This window comes from Triticum dicoccoides, chromosome 4B (assembly GCF_002162155.2).
Source record: "Triticum dicoccoides isolate Atlit2015 ecotype Zavitan chromosome 4B, WEW_v2.0, whole genome shotgun sequence".
NCBI classification, from domain to species: domain Eukaryota; kingdom Viridiplantae; phylum Streptophyta; class Magnoliopsida; order Poales; family Poaceae; genus Triticum; species Triticum dicoccoides.
In genome coordinates, this window is record NC_041387.1 from 80,682,865 (window position 1) to 80,697,041 (window position 14,177).

At 41.8% G+C, this 14,177-nt stretch overlaps 1 protein-coding gene across 5 annotated transcripts; it reads left to right on the top strand.

Moving 5' to 3' along the window:
- Window positions 1-39: 39 nt before the first annotated feature.
- Window positions 40-12,921, top strand: LOC119295143 (exocyst complex component SEC3A-like). Of its 5 annotated transcripts, none has more exons than XM_037573476.1 (26): window positions 40-258; window positions 348-418; window positions 812-892; window positions 988-1,055; window positions 1,136-1,238; window positions 2,188-2,333; window positions 2,440-2,557; window positions 3,306-3,410; window positions 4,836-4,937; window positions 5,025-5,162; window positions 5,888-6,016; window positions 6,100-6,180; window positions 6,277-6,351; window positions 9,204-9,371; window positions 9,475-9,589; window positions 9,697-9,764; window positions 9,898-10,068; window positions 10,170-10,249; window positions 10,366-10,444; window positions 10,638-10,735; window positions 10,896-11,004; window positions 11,123-11,191; window positions 11,668-11,733; window positions 11,835-11,924; window positions 12,211-12,350; window positions 12,543-12,921. In XM_037573476.1, exons 1-25 carry the CDS (start codon window positions 54-56, stop codon window positions 12,319-12,321), a joined length of 2,646 nt encoding a protein of 881 aa, XP_037429373.1. In that variant the 5' UTR covers window positions 40-53; the 3' UTR covers window positions 12,322-12,350; window positions 12,543-12,921. The 5 variants fall into 5 exon arrangements, with proteins under 5 accessions (XP_037429373.1, XP_037429374.1, XP_037429375.1 ...); XM_037573477.1 differs by having other exon boundaries at window positions 54-258; window positions 12,557-12,921; XM_037573478.1 differs by having other exon boundaries at window positions 54-258; window positions 10,194-10,249.
- The last annotated feature ends 1,256 nt before the right edge of the window (window positions 12,922-14,177 follow it).

Sequence of the window (14,177 nt, forward strand, 5' to 3'; positions counted from 1 at the left end):
AGAGAGAGAGAGAGAGATAGAGAGAGGGCGATCGATCCTCCCCGCCGTCGGCCATGGCGCGTTCGAGCGCGGACGACATGGAGCTGAAGCGCGCGTGCGAGGCGGGCATCCTGAGCAAGGAGAAGGCCCCCGAGAAGGTGGTGATGTGCATGCGCGTGGCCAAGGGCCGCAGCAGCGGCGGCACCTGGGCCGGGAAGGCCGGCAAGCTCGCCTCCCGCCACAGCAACATGGCCAAGCCCCGCGTCCTCGCCGTCACCAGTCAGCACCTCCGTCCGCCCATCCATCCTTCTCTCTTTCATCTCCATCTCAGACAATCATATGCATCTTGTTTGATTCCCCTGTGGCAGCCAAGCCGAAAGGGCAGAAGACCAAGGCGTTCCTGCGAGTCCTCAAGTACTCCAATGGCGGAATCCTCGAGGTGATTTCTCACAACAACCTAAGGCTGGTCATAGTGGGAGTAACATAGATAGTAACATAGATGCCACATAAGCAAAAATGATGATGTGGCAAGTAGTTAATGAGGAGAGAGGCAAATAGAGTAACATAATATGTTACCATCACATAGCGGTTTCCAATGCATAATGAGTCTATAAAGTAATAAATGAAGGCAACTATGTTACCACACCTATGACACTACCCACTATGAAGGTAGTAACATAGACTAGTAACATATGTATGTTACTAGTCTAAGTTACTCCCCACTATGACCAGCCTAATCAATCAATCAATCAATTGGTTCGATTTACCGAGCTGCAGGAATGTCCGACCGATTTCTGACATGACCCCCCGTTGATCGATCATCACTCATCAGCCGGCGAAGGTGTACAAGATCAAGCATCTCCACAAGGTGGAGGTCGCCTCGAATGATCCCAGCGGATGCACCTTCATCTTGGTACGCGTCATCATCATTCCTCACGATTAATTACTTGCTCCCTACCTATCTATCTGTCGACCTCTTGCTTTCACTAAAAAACTGTGCGTATGCAGGGGTTTGATAACCTGAGGAGCCAGAGTGTTTCCCCTCCTCAGTGGACGATGCGCAACAAGGACGACAGGTGACGCGTCGGCCAGTTCGTGTATATGTTCACCATTCTCTCTAGTTTTCCATCCAGTCATTCGTGTCTAAGTCTTGCAGGAACCGTCTGCTGATGTGCGTTCTCAACCTGTGCAAAGAGCTGCTGGGTGGCATCCCCAAAGTGGTTGGCATGGACATCGTCGAGATGGCTATCTGGGCCAAGGTATGCTGCATGGAGATGATCAATTTCTTACTCGACTCACAAGTCCACTAGCATGTAGAACCAATTGACCACGTTTTTGTTGAGCTTCTGTATGATGGCCTTGACTTGTACTAGTATTTCAATGAGAGAAATAAATAAACTCAGTTTTTTTTTTGCGGGATGACAATAAATTCAGTTAGTCGTGCTAAGTTTTGCTGACGACCTGATTTCCTAGAGAGAGAGAGAGAGAGAGAGAGAGAGAGAGAGAGAGAGAGAGAGCATTTGCTGCTTTCGTGTCCAAGATCTGGAGTCCAAACAAGTCCTAAACACCCCAAAGAGCAGGCTCACGCATCCGAGCTCCCGCTGCAGTCGAGCTCATTTTCGCTATCCAACGCGGCCATGGCAACGGCGCCAGGGCAGAGCGGAGTTCCGCTCGTCGCGTGCTGGCCTGCTGGGCTTCCCCTAGCCGCCGCCAACCAAGGCTGTGTGAGCCATGGGAGCCTGGTGCCTTCCCTGTTGCCACTGCCTTCAAGCTGTTCGGCGAAATGCCCAGGAGATGAAAGCAATGGAACGACTGATTGAGTCGCATCTTGCAGACTTTGGGAGTCATACAGAGGTCATATTCACCCGGTCGAAGCCCGTTGACCTTTTTCCAGTGCTTCTTTTTCACACAACTTTTCGTGTGCTACATTTTGAATTTTGAAAAAAAAAATTATACTGTGTTTTATCATGAATAATTAAGTGTTGGACTAGTCTAGCCTGCTTTAGACTGCACATATGTTTGAAGTTACCTAAGACACATCATCCATGGTCCTCATGTTCAGGGCAAATAGATCAACACAGTCTTGTATATTAACCGGTACCATGACTGTTTTGCCCGTTCAACTCTATCGAGCACCTAACGTTTCAGACTTGGAGCTTCCTGTATGATATTGTATAACACGAGTTACAATATTAAACTGCAACGCAGGAGAACACTACAACAAAGGCCACGCAGGTGGCCTCGAAAGATGGCCTCTTTGACTCAACTGTGCTAGAGCCTGACTCGCAAGTTGCTGTAGAAAATGACCTGGTTTCGCAAGCAGAGGAAGAGGACATTGAGGCTCTCCTTGGCACGTAAGTTGCCGAACTGGTAGCGCCATGCTTGGACATCTACAGCGCACAACAAACTTCTATGTTGCATGAAAACTATGATACTGATGCCAACATTTTATCGGCGCAGCTATGTCATGGCCATTGGCGAAGCAGAGGCGTTTTCAGAAAGGATGAAGCGTGAACTTGTAGCTCTCGAATCTGCAAATGTTTATGCCCTTATGGAAACAGAATCTGTTGTGGAAGAGGTATGTGAGCATTTTCCGCTATTCTGTAAATGCACTCTCATCATCTGCATCCCAATTGGAGCATTGCTGTTCATGCAACGTCAATTCAGCATCTGAGTTTTTTTTGTGGTACAAAAAAAAACTCAGATGCTGAATTGACGTTGCATGAATAGCAAAAATTCAGCATCTGAGTTTTGGCTAGTTTAACCTCGTATTGATATGAACTTGCACATTTTGCTATGTCTCCCATTATCATGAGGTTCCTACCAAAATTTTAGTTATTTTTAATTTCGCATCTACTTTCAGCTTATCCTTCCTTGGAGGACCAAATTAGTTAGCCGTATACACACCTCCTAAAAGTAGTAATGCTATTTTTCCATCATCTCATTAGTAGATAAAGCTCATCCTGATTTGCTTCAAAAGATTGTTCACAGCAGGTTATTTGACATGGCAATGATGCATACAGTAATTGCCTATTTTAGCATTACATATATCGCCAGATAAGTGTGCTCAGAAAATTAACCTGGGAAACATAACAAGTGCTCATACTGTTTTTCACCCTTCGGTTTAAACTTCTTTCAGGAGAATAGATTAAATTTTTTACATCCAAGGATTAACTATTTTATTTATTTTACCAATCATTTCCATATGATTATTGTTAGAAGCCACATTTGCAAGTCTTAGTTCTAAACTATTTTTTATGCATTGTTACACATATTACGAATCAGAGAAATTTGATGCCTTACAACTTCAAGTTTGGGTTCTACAGGTATTGCAGGGCTTAGAAGTAGCTACCATATGTGTTGAAGATATGGATGAGTGGCTTGGCATTTTCAATATCAAGCTCAGGCATATGAGGGAGGATATACAATCTGTAATTTTTCTTACCTCTAATAGTCCATTTAATTTCATAATTACCATAAGCTAAAATTTAATTATATTCACAGATCTGCATGTTCACAGCTTTGTTTATCATACTCACCTATAGTAGCATGAATTTTAACCGTCAGTACCTAATTACCTATATGATAGAGTTTCTTTTTTGCCTTAAAAAAGTAAATATCAAGGAACCACAACCATTGGGACGAAGGTTTCAGAAAACCAAAACTATTGGGCTAACAGATAAAACCCACCCAAAATGCCCGGTTCAGCTCAGTTGACAGGGAATCTGACCTGCGGGGCCCACCATCCAGTGCAACATGGTGAAAAGAAGGCTCTTGGGAGGACGGGCTCACCGGTGCGGGGTTGGAGTTATTCAAGGACGAGCCCAACGAGCCGTCGATGGTGCTCGTGAAGGACAACATGATTCTGACGTATCACTAGGTCATGTTCGTCGCTCCTAATGGAGGACATGCTGACCACCCACCGATGAGAGGCCGCTGTTGCTCCTGGCGCAACCACTTTTCCCATAATTGGCTCCTCCGCTTGCTGATGCAGCGGCTGCGGCAGAGGCAAGGGTGCCTCTCGCACTCGAGCTTGTGGGTTGTGGCCGTGGTCTTCTTCATCAACTTGGCTGACTAAGGTGTCGGGCTTGTCATTTATGTGCTGCACACCTGCACTGGGTGGCCACCACCGACTACCGGACCAGTTCCAATCTGACCCAGCTGTTCGACCTTGTCTGACTCAGCGCGTGACAAGGCAGAATCAGCTCACTCTTCTCCCCACGTATGCACTGACCGGTAGCCGGTAGGCTCCATGGGTTAGATTCCTTGTTAACTGAGCTGAACCGGCGAGTTGAGTGGGCTCTCAAACCTTCATCCCAATAGTTGTGGTTCCTTGATATTACTCTTGAAAAACAATAATGTGGTTTTCTTTTCACATATATATTTGGCACTAGAATTTTGAAGTCATATTTAGCAGCAAAGCTACTGAAGATAATTAGACTGGATTATAATATCCAATTGTTGTTTGAGAGTGAGTTGTGTTAAGCTTTATGCACTAGCCAACACAACCAAAAGTACGAAGTGACGGAAAGGACTAGGCTAGGCAATCTACATATACACTTCAACACCCCCTCTCACATGTGATTAGAGGTATGGCTCAAGAGGTCTATACGTGGACAGAAAGGGGGGCAGCAACAATTTTTAGATAAATTGCGAAAGCCAAGACTTGAACTCAAGACCTTAGCTCCGATACCATGTTAAGCTTCAAGCACCAGCCAACACAACCAAAAATCCAAACTGATGGAAAGGGCTAGACAATCCACATATACACTTCAACAAGTTGAAGTGAATGATTTGAATATTTCTTTCATCAACTTGAGTATAAGCTTCACTATTTCCTTTGTTCGATTTTCCAGATAGAATGGCGTAATAACAAGTTGGAAATGCAATCTGTAAGTAATGTGGCATTAGGCGAGGAGCTAGACAGATTGCTTGTACTCTTGCAGATTCCACCTGAGGTGGGCACTGAATAAGCTTGTTACTCTTGCACTATATCCATCTACAGTTTGGTGATTACAATATTCATGTGATTAATCATGTTGTAGTATGAGGTGTCATTGACTGGAGGCTCATTCGATGAGGGAAATATGGTCAAGAATATAGAAGCCTGTGAATGGTTAACCAATGCTATAAAGAACCTAGAAGCGTCCAATCTGGATCCATGCTATGCAAAACTGCGTGCTGTATGTTTCTCTTTTCCTTGTGTCATAATTTTCTGTCTTGATGATTATCTTGTCAGGTTTTTCTTTTATAGTTATATTTCATTATTATTCAGATTAAACCGAAAATTGTCATATGAAATAAGTCCACTGTCTGGTAACCTCCCACTGATCTGGAGCACATGAAATACATCTAGCAGAGACTAGGAGAAACTTACAGCAAACAAGCTGACCTCTTTGAAATGGAAGGTTCCTGAAATGATATTTACTGCAAAGAAAACTACGCGAACATTTTAGAACCGCTTCAAAAGCTGCGCTGTATATATTTTTTCCTTATCAGAGTAGATACAGTGTTCGGAAACTAGGCCTGTTGAGTCTGGTATTCAGTTCCTTTACAAGTCAAATACCTTTCTTAACTTGTTAGTTAACTTTGCCATGAATCTAGGGAAACAGCCTCTTGCAGAAATGTAGGGAAAGGCTGTGTACTATAGACCCAAAGTGGTCGGACCCTTCCCCGGACCCTGCACAAGCGGGAGCTACGTGCACCGGTCTGCCCTTTTCTTAGTTAACTTTGCCATGAATCTCCAGTAGCGATTGTACATCCTATCAACATGAAAAGTAGCTGAGGGTTTACCGATCCATGGTTTTTGAGTTATACATAATTGACAAGGTGCAATGTCTCCAGTTTTAAAGATTACCAAAACTAATATTTCTCAGCCAATGTGCATTTTCTGTTGAAATTCATACAGGTTAGAGAAAAACGTGCAGAATTTGTACTTCTAAAGTGCACATTCGTTCGGCGAGCATCAGAATTTTTAAGGAATTACTTTCCAGGTTTGATTGATTCTATGCTAAATGATAAAGACAACTTCACTCAGGTAAAACCACATCCAATAATTGCCATGAGTTTAAATTTTGGATCAAAAGAGGACTTGTATGAAAATTTTATAGACACTTGCAGAAAGGGCAACTGCAGAGGCCTGACCATGCTGACATGAGGTACAAATGCAGGACCTATGCTCGTCTTCTACAGTTCATCAAGGTTACTTGCATGTTATCTTGGTGTGATATTATAATCCTTCTGCAAATAAGGAATAATTAGTTTACTTCATGCTCACTTTATACTACATTTTTGTAGAGTCTGGACAAAAGTTGTATGATTCCTTTACGGAAAGCTTACTGCCATTCTCTGAACTTGCTAATTCGACGGGAGGTAAGGTTCTTTCTGTACTTTCTCAAGTTGTTACGTGATTATATTTCAAGACACCGATGCGTTGATTTGGTTGCTATGACCATGCAAAAATAACAACTCTGTTTAGCCATTTTGATAAATAAATTTGACTGTTGATCTTCTGAGAGGTGTTATCAAGTAACAATCAAGACTTTTCCATCGAGACTCGTTCTGGGCACGCCACACGCTGCTTGGCACTTGGGGCCCTTAACCACGTCTGCAAGACCTTAACTTAGCCAATTAATGCATGCAACACTTGACTCGTTTTCAATTAGCCATGCATGCTACGTACATTAACAGAAAGGGATGGAGTACGAGGGGTTACAGGGGTTAATCGGGGCTAGAACACGTGCTCCTCCTTGGTTATAGCGTTTTGCTGCTCCTGCCTAACAAAGCGAAAGGGATGGAGTACGATGAGCAACACACTCATCCTAAAAAAATGATCAACTCATGACCATCGGTGCATGGAGGGTTCGACATTCAGCCCACCCCAGAGGGTGCAGGACACTGCTTCCCCTATAGCACGTATGTCAGCAATAACATTTTGATTACTTCTTCAACTAGAAGATACCCCGCGCGTTGCTGCGGGAACTTGTTGTGATTTTTCTTAGCAGTAGATAGGAAAAATATGAACATTATCACAGTACATTATTATGCCAAACTACTTCAAGAGACAATATTTAAACCTATAAGGCTTCTGGGCGACCCATCTTCGCGAGCGTCCCTCGATTTTGCGGCGTTGCTTGCATTTGATGATGCCTGGTTGGGTCAACGCTGCAGTTCTGCCGTTTGATTAGCAAGGAGAAGAAAGCATGCAATAGGGGTACATTGCGAAAGCTTCTGAAATTGTCCATACAATTAACTTTTCCGTTGTGCGTGCAAACAAATTCCCTACCCTATTTCAGAATCATCGTTCTTTTCAGGGTCCATTCTAATTACTATGAATGGCTATATAGTAAAGAAGGTCTTCACTTGTCAACTACCCGGAACAACAAAAATATGAAATGACTAAAAATATTTGAACTTAGCTATTGAGCAAAGTCACATGCAAATACCATGAGGAAACCATAAATATGTCATCTTGAAAAATCTGCAGTCAAAGGAAAATAGCATGTTTTGACGACAATATTTATCAAAGTAGTTGACACATTGTTATGCAATTGTAAAAATTGTGATGAGACAAATATGTGTACTTTTACACATGCAAAGATGACAACTGGATCAGTCAGAAGTTATTAGTTGGTTAAGTGTAATTTTTATTAAAGGTACATGCTACTGTACTACTTTTTGTCAGATACATGAATTAGACTTGATGCAATAGTTTTTGGATGCAAATTGTGTGATCGTCTTACCCGCAAAAAATTAAAATTTGTGCGACCGTGAAAATTTTATTCACATCAGCTGAAACATTAATGTTAATGAAAAAAAATATCATAATAACCTGGGATTACCTATTGTGAGCCATGTGTCGGATCCCCTATTGCACTGCCATGTCTTTTGGATAACCTGCAATATCTCATCATGGTTTAAACCTGCAATCTTTTGGATAACCTGCAATGAAGATAAATATGGTTTAAACCATGCACTTTTTTTCCTGACTGTGCCAAAACAGAATACGAGTCACAATCCAAAAAGACAGTGTCAGAATGCAGAGCATAATTGTCAATTAGATATACCCAGAACATTGACTGAGAAAAAAAATCGGCAGCTCAATTAACTGCTAGATAGTGTGGCGGTAAAGCAGCTAGACAACATATAGGAGTATTGCGAAGAGGGGGATTTGGACGAAACCTGATACAGTAGGCGAATTGAAACCAGACTTCTGCGATGGATAGGCCTCGAGAATCATCCCATCAATCATGCGTGGTACCGTGAGTGGGCGACCGAGGCAGCAAATTCATCCTATCAAGGAAGAAACCTGTGAATCAGAAATTATGCTCGGGGTGGAGACAGACCCCATAGAGAAGATAGAGACAACACGTTGACTTGCCGAGGGAGAAACCTGGGAAGGGTGGAGACAGATGCAATAGAAAAGGTGGAGAAGAAGAAGGGGGTGGCTCACCGGGGATGATAGGTTGAGATTTCAATCGAGGGGGGATGGTTGCAGCCAGCAGTTGCCGCGGAGACGATGGTAGGGGCTGCTCCATGTACCACTGCTTGAAGGCGAGCAGAGCTACTATAACGAATCCATCTGCTACTCTTGCTTGGAGAATATGTAGAGGATGGAGCAAATTCATCAATCCTTTTAGTACTTGAGTGGACATCGGAGAAGATGAAGAGGAAGGGTATCAAACTAATAATGGGGAAGACAAAGTGAAGCGTACAGGAGAAGAAGGGTCCGTGGAGATGGGAAAAATCACGGGAGATTATTAGCAGTGACATGGTAGACCGGAATCAGACTGATTGGTTGGTTTTGTAAACTGAACGCTGATGTGGCACCATGCTGATGTGGACATTGTGCATGTTGAGAGAATTGCTAGTAGTGGGGACCAACTTCTTAAGAATGTAAGATTGGTGCAACATGCCGCGAGAATCCGTGTCCATGGGTACGGGACTGCCTGCAAATGCCTGCAGTGCATCCTTTCTCTATGTTCTACCAAAAATACTGAGCCTCAAAGTTTCTGTAACTTCATTAGCAATGCTAACAATGCTGAAAGAACAATCGACTAACTCGGTGACCACTCACACATCTCAGTAGCAAATAGCCTATGGGCAGTTAAGCTCCAGAAAAGCAAGCTTCTTCTGTAAATGCAAAGTGCAATCTTAGTTCTTTTTCTGGGTACCTTACCGAGAAAATTTAAAAAATGGACATGACATGTGTATTCTTTTTGTAGACCCGTGAATATTCTAATGAGCTCCGAAATAGTTCAAAAGCGTCAAAGAGCAGCACACCATCGTTTGAAGGTCCTGCAGGTGTAAATCAGCCAGCTGGTATTGCAGATAGTCCTGCAGAAGCGTACTCCAAAATGATTACTGCCTTTATTCCTCTTCTTGTCGACGAGGTGTCTCTATTTCTAGGCATTTTATGTGAAATTTCAAAGTAAGTCCTGTCATATTATTAGAATTCACATGTAATATTTTTCATCATGGATGTCTATGATGTAGAGCTTGTTCTTGGCACATTTTATGTGCTTCGAAGTTCCTACATCGGATGGTTCAGATAGTGATGAAGATAGTACTCCGAAAACTTCTGGATCCTCTGGGAGTAGTGCCAAACCAAGTTAATGAATCACCGACACTCAAGTTCAACAATGTTTTCACGATGATAAAATTGTTCTTGCTTTTTGCATGATATAAAACTATCATCTTACTAAAATAATTTTCCAGGTAACAACAGTTCAGCCGATTTGGGAGTGCTAAACGAATGCGTACAGGAGATGCTAGATGGTATTCAGGTTGATTTTCTTGTCCTTTTCTCTTGTAAACATTGGCGACATGGTTTTTACAAAAAAAATGAGGAACATAAAGCTGAAAGTTGAGCTATTCCAAGCGTGCAGGCTTCACATGTTTTACATGCCATACTTTCAGGAGGACTTCTATGCTATAGTTGACTGGGCATTCAAGCTAGATCCACTGAGTTGTATACCAATGCACGGCATAACAGATCGTTATATTGCTGGTCAGAAGGCAGAGGTTGCAGGATATGTTTCGGTGCTGCTTGATGACTTGGAGACAAGAATAACCATTTTGTTTAGCAGGGTCTGACACTTTGACTCTATCTCTAGGCAGAGATCTGTTGTGCTCCCACTTTGGAGCCTCTACTTTGTTCTTTACTGTTTCAATTTTCTTGGGCAGCACAGTTCGTTGATGATGCCTGTTTCCAGATCGAAAAGTATGAGCGTAATGTAAAACAAGTTGGAGTTGTGCCATATATTCCCAGGTACATTGTTATTTGTTTCATAATACTTGTAGAATCCAGGACCACTGGCTTGCTCAACATGATGCATAGCTTAAGCCTATGATATCCATGTAGTTTCATTGTTTCCTTTTATATAGGTTTTCTCAACTTGCAGCACGAATGGAGCAGTATATCACTGGATCCAGGGATCTAGTTGATCAGGCATATACGAAAATTGTAAGTCCTTACTGCAATGCGGAGCATGTATTTCTTAACGACCAAAAAGAAAATTTATCCATGTACAAACTCTGTTAGATGATAATCAATGTTGCATCTTTTCAACATACGCCAATATTCTACTAGTCAGGGCTGCAGTTACGCTATCAACCATGTTCCTGGTTTACGTAATATGTTGATGTTTCTGAAATAGGTGACCATTATGTTTGTGACTCTGGAGAAGATTGCTCAAGTGGAGCCCAAATATGTTGATATTGTACTCTTGGAGAATTATGCAGCTTTCCAGCACAGGTTCTTCTCCCCTTTTTTTTCCTTAATTGGTGCGCCTTCAACGTACAACATTTCTCAAGAGTTTACGCTTTTATTGGGATGCTTGATATCTACTCATGATTATCCAATACATGGTGGTCTCAACAACTGATTAACTTGTCATATTTGATCTGATATACAGTCTATATGATTTAGCGAATGTTGTGCCAACACTAGCCAAATATTATCATCAAGCCAGTGAAGCTTATGAACAAGCTTGCTCGCGCCATATTAATCTTGTCATATATATTGTAAGTTGTTTGCAACTTCTTTTGGTCCCATAATACCTTTGGCTATGTAATACACTGAGGCATTTATACTACCACATTCCAAATTTTTTTCATTTTTTTGCATATTTGTTTCTTTCAGCACTTCGAAAAATTATTCCAATTTGCTCGGAAAATCGAGGAACTGATGTACAACATGAGTCCTGAGGAGGTAAGTAGTGCCATTTGGCCCTTCACTTCAGTTTGAATTTAATATCATTTATTTATCATAATTTCCAAGCTGCATTTTCTCTGGACCTAATTCGACATTGCTAATATTGTTCTGTGCATGTCTTGATCAGTTATCTATTCTGGCCAGAAAACCAAAATAGTTATATGTCGCCACCAATAGTAACATGAAATTTAATTATGTTTTTAATATAAATAGGAACATAAAATATTAATTATTGATGCTTTCCAAGTGAAGCATTTTATTTTTCTAGATTCACGTACCAAGTTGTTATATCTAAAATATCTTATGTGCAAAATGTTGCTAACATGTGTTTGCTTCCGAGACATACACATACATTCCCTCACCTGAATATTTATAATGCTTAAAAATGTTTACATACTCAAGGTGTAGTGCACAATGATCCTTTTGCTAATATAATTTTTTCCATGGATCTCTCTTATGACATGATTGTACAGATAGCCTTCCAAGTTGGAATGTCGAAGGTAGATTTCCGCAAGATGATGAAGTCCAGCCTAACTGGTGTATGTAAAGAGTAGAATTGGTTTTCTTCTATTCCCTCTTAATTATCTGAAATCATTTCAAATATATTCTTTTGTTCATATTCCTTTTAATTTTATGACAGCTGGACAAAACAATCACTGCAATGTATAGGAAACTACAGAAAAATATAACTGCGGAAGAGTTGCTACCTTCTCTATGGGAAAAATGCAAGGTATTCCATCTTCTTAAATTTTAAACTAAAAGATGATCAGGGAATCTCTCCTCCACTGAAATTTGCAAAGTAGGAGAAACATGGTTCCTTTGGATAGATTGCTTGACTGAAATAATGAAAGTGTTGATCAGTGCCAATTCCATATTGATACACGTTAGTTCCATATGACCTGGTGCATTTGGTCACTGTTGGTAGTGAAGTTTAGCTAGGAAATCATGAGTAGTTCATTCCGATTAACTACGAGTAATATGTTGCTAATCTTTGCTCGGTGATCCCTTGGTTGCAGAAGGAGTTTCTCGATAAATACACAACCTTCCTCAAACTGATTGCCAAAATATATCCCAACGAAACGGTGACATCTGTGAATGAGATGAAAGACATCCTAGCTAATCTGTAGCAACTTTGCTCTTTTGTAAACTTTACAAGGTAACTTTGTGCACTTCGATTTTGGCTTTTGTATGCTGCTACTTATTGGTATTTTTTATGGAACTTATTGGTATTAGCTGTTCTTTTCTGTATGGAGTATGAATATTAGTAGTTTTTTTTCCTGGTTCAATGGATTAGATTTTCAGTTATCTCTCTCTTAGATATAACATGTAGAGTATATTTATTTTACAGAAACATTTGTCCAGGTGTTCCGGCTATTCGTTGTAGAGAGGAATGAGCGGATCTGGTTCGAGTCAGGGGCGATTGATGTTGGCCGACGGCATGCTTCACCAACCACTCAGTGCTATTTAAAAGTATGTCTAAATTAACCGCAAAAACGCTATTTTGTTTTGCCCAATGACCAAATGTAGTGCAGTGTTCCTACATTCTTGCACGTAAGTATGTAATAAGAATAATAGAAACAATACAACGTAGATTTTGAGAAATCGTAGGTGTCTGCATATATTTTGGTTTGCACATGAACATGGCACCCTCTGCATATGTCGGCGAATGCGCTTGCTGAATTATTTTCACAAATATGACCATATGTTACTCTGTGGTTGATGACCGACATATTGTGGTTGAAAGTTGTCCCTGAAAGAATATATCCTAGGTTGCTTATGGAAAAACACCAGTTATGTATTTCTGTGTAGCCAAAGATGGTTCGGAAGTTCTGAAAATGGCATGAGTTAAATGTTTAGTCACGAACAACACTCCAAGGCTTACCCTACCATCACTATCAGAAAAAAAAGGCTTGTCCTACCTTGACGCACGTAGGTAGCCACAAGAACAGGACCTTTTGGTAGCGCGCGAAAGCAATATGATAGAAAATGTTTTCATCATCGTAACCACATAGAAATTATGTCTGTTTTGAAAGCTTGAGCCCCGGGAACTTTGTCGTGAGATGCTTGGCCGGCATTGTCCCACATGCTTGCATTACTTTTCTTGGGACTGGCATGCCCGCCTCATCTCCAGGAAAGCATCCCGGGAGAACGGCGAACCCTAGGGTTGCGGCCACATTTCCTCGCTTCCCTCATTGACACCAGGCAAAACTCACAACGCGATGAGCTAATGTAGGGCTCCTCCTTCGCTCGACACCAGCATGACGGAGCTGGATAGTGTAGCGCTCATGGCGGAGCATGGGCTCCGGGGCGGTGGCCTCGGGTTATTTCAGCGGCATTGTGTTGGGATTTAGTGTCGAAGGACTAGGGGTGGGGGTGAACAGTCCTATAAAAAAAATACTACACCTTGTTTTAGTAGTTCACATTTTCTGAGCAACAACTTTCTAGTAGGTCCTTAGGAGCACTTAAAAAATCAACTTCAAAGTGTATGGCTGCGGGAAAAGTAACATGGGCTTGGCGATTCCAAACATGGGCTCAGCGATGTATTTCCCATGGTCGTATAGTTGGTGCTATACTAGTCCCATGTCGATGGAAGCTTCGAACCAATTGGTTCTAGGGTCACTCGGGGATCCCGGTTGTGTTGTGCGCCAAGGGCCCACTAAGCACAACCAACCTTCCACCATGGCATATCGACCTCCAGTGTCAAGCATCACTCAGGCGTAAATCTTAATGAAGTAGGCGATCTTCGAGTCTTTACAAACTCTTGATTCATTCACAATATAGTGGATGAAGGCTATCAAGTGACCCCCATGAACTCATAGGATCCCCCTCTCTCTCTCTCTCTCTCTCACACACACACAGACGAAGGATGGGGTTGGTGCAAGAAGAGTGGAACACTCAGGAGTAGGGGTTCAAGAAATATGACTGTTACCTCGAGACTTCTTTTATTGTCTTCTTCCCTTGAGACTCTCTAGACTTGAACGAA